Here is a 12,650-nt window from a genome sequence, read left to right as displayed (position 1 = left end):
CTCATCACATTTAGCAATGAGGCTTTCCTGGCTACTGTAATCTGCATTACAATACCTAGCAACCTTCCTCCATCCAACAAGTAGCCAGTTTAACAAAGATTACATTAGTCTAAAACATTCCTGGATTATTTACTTTGCCAATGTTGGCTAATAAGTGATGCACCACAATATTACATGCCATATACATTTACAGCTTTAATGTCTCTATCTGTAGACTGTTATGACATTTTCTATATACTGCAAGCTAAATATGTATGTGATTTTCTTCACCTTAAGTATAAGTTGATATACATGCATAAATAAAGCTACTTTCATCATAAAGGTATATAATAGCAAAATGCATACAATATAAGATGCTTGATATGATTCAGTTTCTCCAGACTTTTCGCTCTGTTCCATGCCATCCAGAAAGCCAACAACTTCAAAATTATGCCTATTAGAACTATTCTCAAGTCATTTCTTAATCCTTCATCTTTAGCCTAAATAGATGAATCTCTCAAACTAAATTACACCTATGAATAATGGGATGCTTGAGATGTATTTAGAATGGTCCCCACTGTCTGAAAAAAACAGTGATCTCTTCAGTTTGCATCTTGCTTAATCAAAAACTCCAGGTGCACCATGGCTCCATATGACTTTTGAAGCTCGACATTAGGACTGGGTGTGTTCTGTGTCAATCATTAACAGATCCCTATATTGAAGTCCTGTTTCAAAATGGTACCTAAAGATTGATTTCAGTTTGTTATCCAATTAGTTCATTTAAAAAGGGTTCCTGAACCTAAATAAATTTGTTTTGGATGGACAGTGCAGGACTCTCTGTGACAGGACTCTGTGACAGGACTTCTACGGTGTACATATATCTCACAAAGACCTACCTTGATTGAGCCTTGTGCATGAAAACTACTGTAGTTTGTTATAAGAAGTCCACAGAACTGACAGATAAGAATAACCTGGTCAAACCCTATGTTTCATAAACTGTAGCATAAACTGTTAGTGTTCATGAGAACAGAAGGTTTTCACCGCAGCTGACCTCAACTTGATATTACTGAAGATGAGGATCAGGGCGTCAATGAAGGGGAAAGCACTGCAACTACACATAGAATAGTATAGCCGGACAGTCTTTGCATCTCCAGTATCGTCTCCTGCAACAACAAGCAAAGACAAATCAAAGTAGATGTACAGGATCAGAAGGGCGAATGTCGTTTTTGCAGCGTTGGCGTGGGCCTCCATGCTGGGACCCCCGCTACTGCCTGTCATGTTCTTCTGCATTCTTCTGGAGTGTTGGTAGAGGGATGTGAGGATCAGCAGAGATGAGATTACAATCATTACCAGAGGCATGATGGCTCCCACGATAATAATCATGCACTTTTGGAAATTACTGTAATCACGTACAGTGCCTTCAAAGGTGGTATTTGTAGTTGTGAAATTTGTTGTATACCATTTCTTAAGATGCCAGAATTCTGGTACATTGATGACTAAAGATACCAGCACAGTCCCCAGCAGCAGCCAGGGAATCATGCCAGCCATTCTCCGCCTTATGCATGAAATAAATGGATGGGAGAAATTTACAATCTTAATGCAGTAGAAGACACAGAGCCAGGTGTTGATCCAGAAGCTGGAGAAACCAAAGATAGGGAAGATAACAAAAAAGCTCTTCCAAACATCGTCTATATTGTACACCTCCTCCCAGAGGAAGCGGAGCATGTGGTTTCCCGATAAACAACACTGCAGTGGGATATTGGTCACTGCCACCCCCAGAAGCAAGACATCGCTTGAAGATGGCAAGCGTCTGTTCTTTATACTTGAAGCTGCAATAACTGCAGCTATAAAGGCATTGGTGGCAGTGCCCACCAAGAGAGCAAACCCAAGAAAAACCATGAAAAATATGTCATGTGGATCCATGCTGGCCACAAAGTTCTGTGGCTTACAGTACTGTTTCTTCCGCCTTTTTGATAACAATCCCAATAATCTTGTGACTACGAAATCATACAGTATTGCCTTCCTCAGGAGAATCCTGGTTTCTGCAAAAGATGTGATTTCAGTTCACAACTGGCCACACTAGAACATCCTGTTAGAAAAAAAGACTAACACGCTGTTGCACTGTCTAAATGTGCTGCCTCTAGTGTACAAGTAATTATGGGAGAAGACATGATGGTTGGTCGGCACAATGCTCTTCAGTCAGCAGTGGGTTAACAAATCTTGACAGCACTCTTGTCAGAGGCGGCTACCTGTCTCCTGTTCTTGAGAGAGCCTTTTGTTGAGGTTCCACATTGTTAAGAAGTGCAGTAGCAGAGGCGTGGGGCTGGCTGGTGTATGCAAGGTTTACATTGCAGTTCCTTCAGCACAGACTGCTTCTTCTCCAGCAGCCATCACTTTGTACTGTAGGTCTATCTCTACAGAGTTTGCTTTTAATTATTGGCTCCTCCCCTCCTTTGCCTATCCTACCCTCTGGTTCCCTCCCCTTTCCTGCCTGATCCCTTCCTCTCATGCTCTAACTTCTGCTGTGTCTACCTTTGAAGATTGTGGGACAGATGTACGACATGATTTTGCATGCGCTAAGGGGTTTTCAAACCCGTTTGCGCATGCACAATCACTGTTGGCCATGTACAATTTCTAAATAGTGAGTCCCAATTTATTTGGGACTCGCTATATAGGAATTGTGAGTCATAAAATTGCGCCAACAATGCTATGTGTGAATGTTTTGTGACTGCAATTGCGGTCGCACAACAGTTGCAAATTACCACCCTCTTCAAGAGGGTGGTAATGCAGTCGCAACTGTGACTGTCTCAAAAAATATTTGAGAGGCAGGCAGTGGTCCTAAAGACCACTTCCTGCCCTTACAAAAATGAAACAAAAACGTTTCATGTAATTTTTCCTTTAAGGAAAACCGGCTACATTAAAAAAAAAGCAGCTTGAATAAAAAGCAGTCTCAGACATGGTGCTCTGCTGAGCCCAGCAGGACACCATCCCTGGGAGGGCTGGCATTCCCAATGAGCTCGCAAACTGCGAGAGGCTCATTAATATTAATGAGCCTCGCAATTTGCGACCTCATTGGGAATCTCAAAACAGTGTAATAACACTTTTGTACATTTCATTTAGCGCCTCGCAATTTGCGACTCGCAATGAGTCGCAAATTGCGAGGCGCTAAATGAAAGGGTCGTACATCTGGCCCTGTGCACTTTCCACCTTCCTCAGTTAAGGAAGGTCTATAGCCAAGTGACAAAATCAAAATATGTTTATGTGGAGATCATGGTTGATAGCTTACATATGAGATTGAGAATGGAAAGTCCAACTATATATAGATAATCTCAAACAATGAAATATTCTCATTTGATTTTATTGGTATATATTATATATATTTATCAATTCTTTTAAGATTTACATATTTTATATTCTTTTTGTGTTTTTCTCTTCTGTTCTCTTTTCTAATAGTTGTTTTTCAATATAACAAAAGTCAGTCAAAAGCATACTAGAAAAAATATACATAACCAATAGACATGAGACTGAACAAAATGTTGAAGGCAAAGCGGTAGATGTCACAACGCGCGTTTCGGCTCTTGAGCCTTCTTCAGGTTACCGTCTATTGCTCTATAAATTGTGAAAAAACATATATCAATAAATTTACATGACAAACTTATACTATGTCCTTGTGATAAGGCATATGTGGGGGAAACCTCTCGTTGTATGAATACCAGATTGACTGAGCATAGATCGGCTATCCGCACACAAAAAATGGCTGCACCATTGGTAAGCCACTATGTAGAAAAAGAACATTCATCAGACGACATACGCTGGTACATACTGGAGAAAATAGTACCCACAGCAGGGCTCTGCTGTGACAAAATAAAATAAATAAATAAAAATATTAAAAAATTGATAAATATATATAATATATACCAATAAAATCAAATGAGAATATTTAATTGTTTGAGATTATCTATATATATTTGGACTTTCCATTCTCAATCTCATATGTAAGCTATATCAGCCATGATCTCCACATAAACATATTTTGATTTTGTCACTTGGCTATAGACCTTCCTTAACTCAGTTTGTTCCCTATGTATAGCAGGTGCAACAGTAGTATATAGGGGTCCCCTTTTTTCTAAATATTTCCACCTTCCTCACCTGTTTCCTGCTCAACTGTCTCCCCTTTGCATATCAATAAACATAACCTGATCTCTAAAGTTATTCCCAAGTAGTGAGACATAACTGCAGGTCATTCCCATGTGATCAGGAATTGGTAGAGCAGTACTGGGGCCTTGTGATCTGGATATTCACCAGATCAAATATTAATTAGCTACTGTCAATTTGAAGCCATCTCTGTGTAATTTGTAATTCGCATATCTGAAGGTAGATACATTTAGATGGTGGTTGTTCACTAGAGTGGGATCAGCTATAAACTCTATTTAAGCATTATGCAGTATTTTTAAGTCTTATTAGTACTCTTTATTAGTGTGGTGCCATTAATGTAAAACAATGACTTGGACAACGGGTATTATCAAGAGATATCTGCCCACCGACCGATTTCCATGTCCTAAGCCAAAGACAAGAGAGTCCATTGAGATGAAAAGGCAGGTATTCCATCTTCCCAGGCTGCTAATTCTATTGCAACCATCCGGTGGGGTAGGGCAGCTGTCCTAAGACACCACCAATAGTGAGCAATACAAAGCTGAGAGATGCAAATAGGGTCCTTTTTCTGGAGGGGCAACATTTTAAAAGGCAATATTTAAGATTCTTCCACCATTCCCAGTTGGTGACTGGCCAGGATCTCCCACAGTTCTGCTCTGGTTCCATCAGCTCCTGTTGTCGGAGAATGACTATTTCAGCAAGAGCTGGCAAGGTGGTTTCCACAGCTCCTGCTCAAGCTGTCATTGTGCAATAGTTGGACCACAGAAGCGAAGGAGGTGTCTGTGCTCCCATAGCTGAGTCTAGCTTCGGCCTTTGCTACTTGCCCCACTGTCCCATGGCTGCAGCTGTCTCTGAACGACCTCTGTAAGGGAATAATACATGCAGGCATGTGTGCCTTCATTCAGTGACAGCAGCTGCAGGGGGTGGGGCTTTGCTGCAGCTGTGTGTCCCTCTACTGTGGGTGCTCATTTCAACCTACAAACATTCCACGTCACCTAAAATGACAAGGTCAGGTAAGTGTTCATTTACTGTTCTAGACTTCATGTCTATCTACCATGACATTGAAAGTGGAAGTAGATGTAGGGGATGCAATATTTTTATAATGTGATTTCTCTATTGTGTTCTGGGGTCCCACCTTCTGTCCCAGAGGTTGGAAACACAATGACTCTAGCAAGTCACTGCCACAGTGGCAGCTCTTGCAATGGGACCCACACCACAGAGCTCCAGCTGGAGCACCTGGACTTGCTGACTGTAACTATATATCCCAGAGATTTGCCTACAGCCAAATAAGCTTGTTTCCTTGGAAGAGAGGACTGTATTGTGTCTCCTAACGTCAAAAGATGCACAAAATGATTTGATTGTGATTCATGACATTTGTAGTTTATGTATTTATGCTGTTTGGGGAGAGACCCCTCAACAAAGGGGTGGGGCATGGGAGGGGCTATGTGGATGCTCGTCCCAGTCCTTTTGTTGGGGCCTCAGATCCCATACCTGTACAAGATGGATGACTAAGGCACAATAATGATATACAAAAAGTATTCTTTGTTATACTTTTAACTGGAAGGAAGAGAGAGTGCCGCCTTTTACCTATTTACGCCTTGCCATCTTCGCCTACGAGCTTGCACATTCACACGCGGCAAGGTGTACATGCACCTTGTGCCAGGTGTGAGGGGTGGAAAGGGAGCTGGGCAGGAACATAATTGGGTAATGGAGATTGCCAAAGTGCTTCCTGATTCCAGGCTCCACATGGGTCCATGAATGCATGTGCTCTGCAGAGAGGATGCTTTGATTTGGCTTGTTGGAGGCTGTATAGAAAGATCTACAGTGCAAGGGAAGAGATGAAAACCACAGACCAATGTTAGGATCTTAGGAATATTACTTTCATAAGCCAACCCTATCCGCCCTCCCTTCCCCATATTTCTGAGACCGTCTTTTGAAAGAGGGCAGGAGAGAGTACCTGTAGTGTCGCACTCATTAAACTGATGACGCTGGTTCAGTTATTCAGTGGGAGCTTTATTCTGTAAGCGACCTTACTATTACATCTCCTGCTTCTTTACGCCCCTTGACTCCTCCCATTCTGTTTCCCATTCTCCTCCCACTCCTAGAAGCGCTGTGCTGGTCCTAGTGCCCGGCACCAGCTACAACATTGCAGTACCTGCGGCTTTAAAACAGCTTCCTTAGGGTTCTGTTCTTGGTGGCTGATATTAAGATATAGTTTGCCACATAATTACATCCAGTAGTAGTCATATCCAGTCATAGCTTATGAAAGGGCAGATTTGTTATTTATGGTATAGAAAAGAGGGGCAGTTAAGGTTATGATCGTCAATGAGAACTAAAAGGCTCAAACATATTTTTAGCATGAGTTATGACCTCCATTGTTTCTAGTTCTTGAAAGCAAAGACATCATAAACCATTTCACAATGTTATGTATAACCGATAACTCAACTAGGCTTTGGCAGCCTATGGGCGGACAGAGGGATCTTCACTTGTTGTTTTTTTTTTATAGAGAGTGAGCTCTTAATGAAAGTTCTTCAGTTTATGGGGCAAATGAGAAATCCAGAGGTAAATCAAATATCAGAATTCCTCCCCTATGCTGCTTTGGTGAAAGATTACATTCTATCAGTCTTCTCTCTAGTTTGAGAGTTTTCTTCAGAAATGTAAGCATTTTCCTTTAATGCTCAACCCCAAATCAGGACCTGGGTCTCGTTCAAGGGGATGCCCAGCCAATGAATACTAGGCTGGACGGGGCTTCTACTATAATGCATTATTCACCTTTTAACCTTGTTACTAGTTGCCACACTAAGGCCATTACAGCAAAAGGTCAGTGGGTATGAATTGAAACCCCTCTATGTTGTTCACAGCGCCTAATCCCAGAAGCCAGACTGGAAAAGGACCTACTAAACATTGAGTGAAGGTGACATTAGAATCTATAATGGTGATGACTTAGGATCCAGAAGTCATAGTACAATAGTTCAAATCTTCCTGAATTCATCTGGCTAAGGCACACATCTTGGCTGACACTCCAAGAGCCGTGGGTGTATTTGGAAAGACCTAAAACCCCTACCGTTCCTCTCATGCTCAGCGTTACATTTGTAATGAGAATTGAGTTGAAACATCATGGAGAGTCTGTATAGGCCGGAGAGAAAGGAGCATTGTTCAGGTTGTCACAAGGCTTGTAGTGAGATACTGTGCTTAGAGTATGACTGAGCACCTGTGCTGCTGGGACTGCTCTAATGTCTCAATTCTTGCTGCTGCCCAGAGGGGTGATCAACGAGCTGTCTGGAGTGAAGAGTGAATAGGTGGCAGTAGGATCACAGAATGCACTGCTGGGTGTGAGATGTCCAACTTGGGCTTCTTCTTTGCTTGTCGCATGAATGCCATAATTTCCAGAATGAGGGCATGGTCATGCCTTTTAGGATGACCTTTCCAAACTAGAAGTCTGTCCATTAGTTAGTGACTGCAGATCCAAAACCAAGATGAAGGCCTGTTTCCTGTGATGTCAGTTCCACTCAGAGCCATCCAAGGAGACAATTCCAAGTGAAAGATGCAGTGCCATCATTCACTTATTTTTCTTTGCAATCCCTATCTTCTTGCTTCCATGCTCGTCCCAGATTGAATCTTGAATCTTTCTACTGGCTTCTACTTTTGAAAATTGACCTGGCTCCTTTTTCCTTCTTGTTCCTCAGGAAGTTGGTGCTTTGCTATTCTCTTCATGTCTAGCCTCCATCTTCAGGCAATATTCATAAGACTGCCAATGACGTTTTTCCACTTGTGAGTTCATTCCTCTATTTGGAACCTTTTTAAGGGAGACACTGGCCACTTTTCACATATACTGTATTTTGTGAAAAGATGCACCTTGGCTACTGGGAGGAGCCACCCTTTCTATGGTCAATCTAGATAGAATCTCAACAGACTATCAAAGCGTCCAGTCTTTTTAGGAGACTATCCAGGTCCATCCTCCAGTCCACTAATGGGTTACAGGCCTAGCTTCACACTACCAGGCTGCAGTACAGGTGTACAGGGAGAAGCCTAAGAGAAGGGATGCAGGGAGCAAGCTCACTAGGTAGGCACCAATGCAATGTCATGGTATTCTTCTGCAGTCTGTGGCCTCCTTAAAAGCCTAGTAATTCTTTGTTTTGCTAGTCAGACAATCAGTGCTGCTGATCCTCTTAGTTATTGGAAACACTTTTACAAGTCAGTCCTTGTGATATGTTTTCTCTGAGCTCCAGTGCAGTCACTTGTTACTGTGTAGGGATTGGTATATACTGCTATTTAGCAGTGGTGTTCCAGTGCTTTTAATTCCAGGGCATTTAATTTGGAAAAATTAGCAACTGCCTGTCCAAGGGTAGCTATGGTGAGTGGAATGAGATTATTATTCCAGGAGATGGTGATGTGTTGGGAGCTGAGATAAAGTATAAAACATCTGATTATGCTCATTAAAGTGAATGTTCTGTCATAGATATCTCTTTAAAAAGGATGAGGAGTCCAATTTTGAGTTGATTTATTATTGCACAAGCATTTCACTTCATTAGAGTAGTCATGTACTAGTCCAGGCCTGTCATTTAACAGAACAATGGACTCTGGTAGATTTAGTTCTTCTATATCTCCATTCAACATAATGGAGTAATGTGATATATTACAATCCATTGGTAGAAGGAAAGATTCAACTGGATAATGTAGTCTCTAATGGCATGCCATCATCAGGTATCAATAAGTTGGATGGTAATGGAAAATCTTCTAATTTCTGTAGAAAGCAATAAATTCAGACGAGAATTCACTGGTAGAACTTCCTCCACAACACCAGTAGTATGGTGGAGGATTCCATGGTAGAAGATAAATAGAGCAAAGGATGGCAGTCAAAATTAGGAACACATAGATGACTGGATGTTCTTGGATTAACAGTTTGTATGGGTGGGAGCTGTACCCCCTGTGCCTCTTTTTGCAAAATTCCTCTCATTCTAGTGACCCCTGGCTTCTTGACGAGGATTTCATTTGATATTTAACACATTAATAGTTGGAAAAGTGATTAAAATTAAAGCGGCACACAAGGACTGATAAGTGAGCTTTTAATTTAATAAATCAAACTGGAAATGCCTATGTTAAGTGACAGCTGATTTAAGCCCATAATGCATTATTCTAAGCTAATATAAATGTACTCATTATCTTAGGGCACAGTTCACAACAGTTTCACAGAATAAGATAAAACAGACCATTATCATGTGCCATATACTTCAGATATACAACCTTTCCCAAATTCTAGAAATTGTAAAAAATGCCAACTAGGGAACAGTAATTTGAATTGATTGTTTTTAAAAAACTTGTTTGTTAAATTTATAGAAGTATTACATATTCAAATCATTTTCCAGGCTACCTCGCATTCATCCATCTTGAGGTAGTGGAGCTGTGTTATTTAGTGATCCATACAGTTATACATTAAATATATTCATCACGTGATAACCATGTTAATCCGTGTGCACTATATTATTTAAAATGTTAGTGAGTGGCTGTATTTACCTATAGTGAAAGACTCAATTATATAATCGAACTATATGTCCCCATTTTGAAGAGGGAATGCTTTGTGATCAAGGAGTCCCTACGTAACAAAGTTTTTCATTGATTAAGAGGTAAGTTAGGGTGCAAGTCTATTGTAATGCAGACTATATTGAGTGGCCACAGAAAAACCTTGGAGCCTGACCTATGTGACACCATAGAGGTTGCAGTGGGCTTCAGGGAAACCATAGACAACGTACTGGCATTTGAAGCATGCGATATCCGCACCACCAGTACAGGGATGCAACTAGCCTTTTGTAACAGTAAAGGTTGTGCTGGTGGTCCACGACTATATGCTGTTCGGGAAGAGGAGGGAACAGCCTTTCAGTTGGGTAGATTGACTGTGTTGCCTAGGTTTCTCAGTTGCTCCAGGGTTCTCCTTCCCAGCTTCAAGTATAGCTAACACTGCCTCTCAGACAAACCAGGCATTTGTTGATCCCGGTGGTAATAGGCTGGAACAACCTGGAACCTCTGGTTAGCTGCAGCTCCTTTCTTTGAATCTTGCTGGGATAGGCCATAAATTGGCTGATCACTTATGGGGTGATTTTTTAATTGACTCTTTTTATCTTTACCCTTTTCAAGAGACCTGGGTTTTAGAACCGGTACGTAGGTCTGATTTTGTAACGTATTACTTATTCAGTGAATGGGCCTTCCACCTTATCTGGTCAGTCTAACAGAGAGCATTTTAATGTGGGTTAACATTTCACTTAATTGGGTTAATAAGCAGCTTGATACTGGGTCACCTGATATTTTGGGGATATCCATTCAGGCTAACAATGGGCTCACAAACTATATCTACAATGGTTACAACCGTAGTGTGGCCAATAACACAACCTTTCCATTATTAAACATTTTAGAGAACTAGTTGGAGTCCTTGCCTCACAATTACAAGCTTATTCTGGCGGGAGATTTCAAAACTACTTAAGAACCGTTGGATTTCACCATGCCTATCACTGAACATTATGTAAGGCCCTGGCTGTCCCAGAATTGAGCGGTCCCCCATAAAGTCTAGTTCTGCTTTGACTGAACAACTAATATTACTTACCATTGATCACAGATCAAGTGCATGCAATGGAAGATCCGTTTCTGATGTGGACAGGGCCCTCAAATTTTGCAGCGGCTCATCTAGGAGCAGAATCGACTACATAATATTGTCCCATATATTTTGCAGCTGGATGGTGGACTTTTGCGCAATTAAAAGATCAAACAGCGATCATAATAGGATGCATTTAAAGAGGGTCCTTAAATGGGCAGAATTATGCTCTGCCTCAGAGAGGATCACTTTAAATATATGATCTTTTTTGTTTCAGCTCTTTCTCCCCATGAGGATGATCTTTTGTATGCAATCCCTATTTTGACTTTCATGGCCGTCTGTTTGATTCTCTAAGGCATCTTTTTGAGGTTGACGTTGGAGATGGCACTTTTAGTGGAGTCGTCACTAAGTATTCCCCTTGGTTTACCAGGGAATGCAGACATGCAAAAACTCCCATGTTCTGCTCTTTAAAGTCCTTGTACCCTTCAGTGATTCATGAGCTTAGATGCCATTTTGAAAGTGCTCTGGCAGTGAGTAAAAAGAACTGAGATGATACTATTGGCAGGACTTGCCCAGGCCTCCCGAAGGAACAATGTCTTACTTCTGGCACATAATCGCCCATTGTAGTGTGAAAGGGTGCACTGCAGCCATCCACTATATTCAACATCAGGCAATAGTTTCCAATCTTTATTCTATTTTTCTTCTGAAAACACATCTTGTGTTTTTGTTTCATGCACCATGGCTATTATTAGCTTTGCTGTGTCTGATCAGATGTCTTTCTAACCGGATGATATCATAGAAGTGATAATGTCCCAAAAGCCTGGTAAAATACCAGGCCTTGATCTAATTCCAGAAGATCTGTACTGCTTGGAAATAGAAATCTGTGCCCGTGCATTAACATCCTGTCTAATGCTATTATGTCTGGTGCTCATCTCCCTGATACTTGGTGATATGCTGTAATTGTTCCTATCTATAAAAAAAGGGTGCAAGATCCTCTCAGTGTAACTGCAGGCCCATTAGTTCAAATGACATCTTCAAGAAGGTATTGTGCCGGCAGGTCTTAGGCAAATTGCAGCACTGAGTTTGAGAAGGTAACATTCTTTCCCCCTTCCAGGCTGGGTTAAAAGCTAAGGTAGGCACAATAGACCAGGGGCCAGATGTAAGTGTCCAAATACCGGTCGGAAACGGCTGAAAATACTGATTTTCGGCCGTTTCCGACCGGTATTTGGACATTGGTATGTAGGGCTTTGAAAAACATACAGATTCAGTAATTTTACTGATTCGGTAATTTTACCGAATCAGTAAAATTACCGGATCGGTAAAATTACAGAATCAGTAAATTTTACAGATTCAGTAAAATTACCGAATCTGTATTTTCTTATGTAGGTAGCACTTTTTTCCTCGGGGCACCTCCAGCCGGAACCAGGTAGGTTTTCCGCCTGATGATCAGAAGCTGCAAGAGACGGACTCTTGTCGTCGTGGAAACGCTGGTGCCCATGAAGCGGTAGCGCCGCAACGAAGCGTTTTTTCTCAAAAGGAAAACGCACTATTTTACACGAGTTCGCAATTTGTAAACTCTTACTTGTACTAGGGCAGGACGCACCTTAGCGTGTGCGGACCACCCAGTTCAATTTAAGACGGTCCTGACGAAAACCAATGAATATATACAATGGTTGAAACATGTAGACCTTTTTAATTAATAGCGTTGTAAATATCACATCTCACATAGCACACTTTGCTATTTTTAAAACACTACCTTTGACACCAAAGCCTACCTAATTAGGCACAGGTGCCGCACATTTTTAACAAGGGTTCAAGCACTCAAGAATAAATACTTGCAGTGAGTAGTTTTGGCCCTTTTTAACTCACTTTTTTGATCGTTATGCTCACATAAAAGAAAATACTACCCAGCTCCACTGTAGTCAGGTGTCGCAGC

At 41.3% G+C, this 12,650-nt stretch overlaps 1 protein-coding gene across 1 annotated transcript; it reads right to left on the bottom strand.

The window, feature by feature from the left end:
• Positions 1–990: 990 nt before the first annotated feature.
• Positions 991–1,527, bottom strand: LOC147706517 (taste receptor type 2 member 40-like). The gene has a single exon (XM_086929624.1). It carries the CDS (start codon positions 1,525–1,527, stop codon positions 991–993), a length of 537 nt encoding a protein of 178 aa, XP_086785750.1.
• Positions 1,528–12,650: the final 11,123 nt, after the last annotated feature.

Source organism: Lissotriton vulgaris, chromosome 7 (assembly GCF_964263255.1).
Source record: "Lissotriton vulgaris chromosome 7, aLisVul1.2, whole genome shotgun sequence".
NCBI lineage: Eukaryota > Metazoa > Chordata > Amphibia > Caudata > Salamandridae > Lissotriton > Lissotriton vulgaris.
This window is presented reverse-complemented; position numbering and strand designations above follow the sequence as displayed.

Excerpts from the sequence above, each read along its gene's own strand:
- LOC147706517 (XM_086929624.1), bottom strand. The coding sequence starts at position 1,527 with ATGGCTGGCATGATTCCCTGGCTGCTGCTGGGGACTGTGCTGGTATCT.